Source organism: Dipodomys ordii, unplaced genomic scaffold (assembly GCF_000151885.1).
Source record: "Dipodomys ordii isolate 6190 unplaced genomic scaffold, Dord_2.0 Scaffold73, whole genome shotgun sequence".
Lineage (NCBI taxonomy): Eukaryota > Metazoa > Chordata > Mammalia > Rodentia > Heteromyidae > Dipodomys > Dipodomys ordii.
Genome location: NW_012267289.1, coordinates 8,863,271 through 8,864,746, shown reverse-complemented (window position 1 = coordinate 8,864,746; position 1,476 = coordinate 8,863,271). Strand labels below are relative to the sequence as shown.

Below are 1,476 nucleotides of genomic sequence, written 5' to 3'. Positions count from 1 at the left end.
ACTGAAAACTTGTGGTGTACTTGCTACTTTAACATTATGCTTTAAGATTAAGAAATTTCCTAGCAACTTTTATGTATATTAACTTCTAGTCCAGCATTTAATGGATATTTTTTAAACTACAAAAAGATACCCAAGTTTAAACAACACCCTACTTATTCAGGTATATACTAGAGCCTTATTTTTTTAAATAAAATACCAACATGTTTTACTGTGTTAATATTTTGAGTACTAAGTGGAATTTTTATGTTTTTCAATATGTTGATTTATAAAAAGTATTATTGAGTTGAAAGGCATAATAATTATTGCTAAATGTTAAATTGTTTCCTGTTCATAATTCTTTTTATAGCATTTATTACTTCCTTATTCCGAAGACTATAAATGAAAGGATTTAATAAAGGAATTACTAGAGTGTAAAAAATAGCAACTGATATATCTTTATTTCCCTCATTAACTGAACTGGGTCGAAGATACATGAAGAGAAGAGAACCATAGAATATTGACACAGACAAGAAGTGGGATGCACAGGTAGATAAGGCTTTGCCTCTTCCCTCTTTGGATTTCATTGTGAATATAGTGAAAAGAATATAGAAATAGGATATTAGGACTACAGTAATTGTAAAAATTTGAATGGATCCTGACAAGATAAGTATCATTAATGAATTGATATATGGGTCAATACAGGAGAGTCTGTATAAGGGAAGGACATTACAAAAGAAGTGATTGATTTGATTTGACTTGCAGAAAGTCAGCCTAAATAATAGTCCTACGTGAATGATCGAATGCACGTTTCCAGCAATGTGGGCACCTGCGGTCATCTGAATGCAGAGTTTCTTAGACATTCTGGTATGGTACTGCAGTGGGCTGCAAATGGCCACATAGCGGTCATAGGCCATTGCTGCCAAAAGGAAGCAGTCTGCAGTTTCAGCAAAACAAAAAAAATAAAACTGTGCCATGCATTCATAGAGGGAAATCCTTCTGTCTGCAGAAAACAGGTTCTCTAGCATCTTTGGAGTAATGGCAGTGGAGCAGCAGGAATCCATGAGAGCCAGGTTTCCCAGAAAGATGTACATTGGTGTTTGAAGACGGCGTTCCATGTAAATCAAGGCCACCAATCCAAGATTCCCCACCATGGTGACCAGATAGATGGCAAAGAACACCACAAACAGGAGGACCTTCAGCTCCGGATGATCTGTGAATCCTGTGAGGATGAACTCGGTTATGGAGGAGTCGTTGTCCTCAGTCATCCTTAGTTCATCTGTTAGACTATGGTTAGATATAAATTCAAATTGAGAGCACTCATATTTTCATTCATTTAAAAATGATAGATTATTTTCTATTTTCATGGCTGTCAATAGAATACAGTTACCTGTAATCTTGGACATTACTTTTCTTAGTGTCAGGATCATTGACTTCTCTCTTATGTCAACATTCACCAACATATCCAAGGAGGATAATTCACCAACATTTGTCATAAGA

The 1,476-nt window shown here is 35.4% G+C and overlaps 1 protein-coding gene across 1 annotated transcript; it reads right to left on the bottom strand.

Annotated features, from left to right (window-relative positions):
* Positions 1–305: 305 nt before the first annotated feature.
* On the bottom strand, positions 306–1,244 carry LOC105991498 (olfactory receptor 5K3-like). The gene has a single exon (XM_013024139.1). The coding sequence runs from the start codon at positions 1,242–1,244 to the stop codon at positions 306–308; it is 939 nt and encodes a 312-aa protein (XP_012879593.1).
* Positions 1,245–1,476: the final 232 nt, after the last annotated feature.

Coding starts and splice junctions, on each gene's coding strand:
- LOC105991498 (XM_013024139.1), bottom strand. CDS start 1,244: ATGACTGAGGACAACGACTCCTCCATAACCGAGTTCATCCTCACAGGA.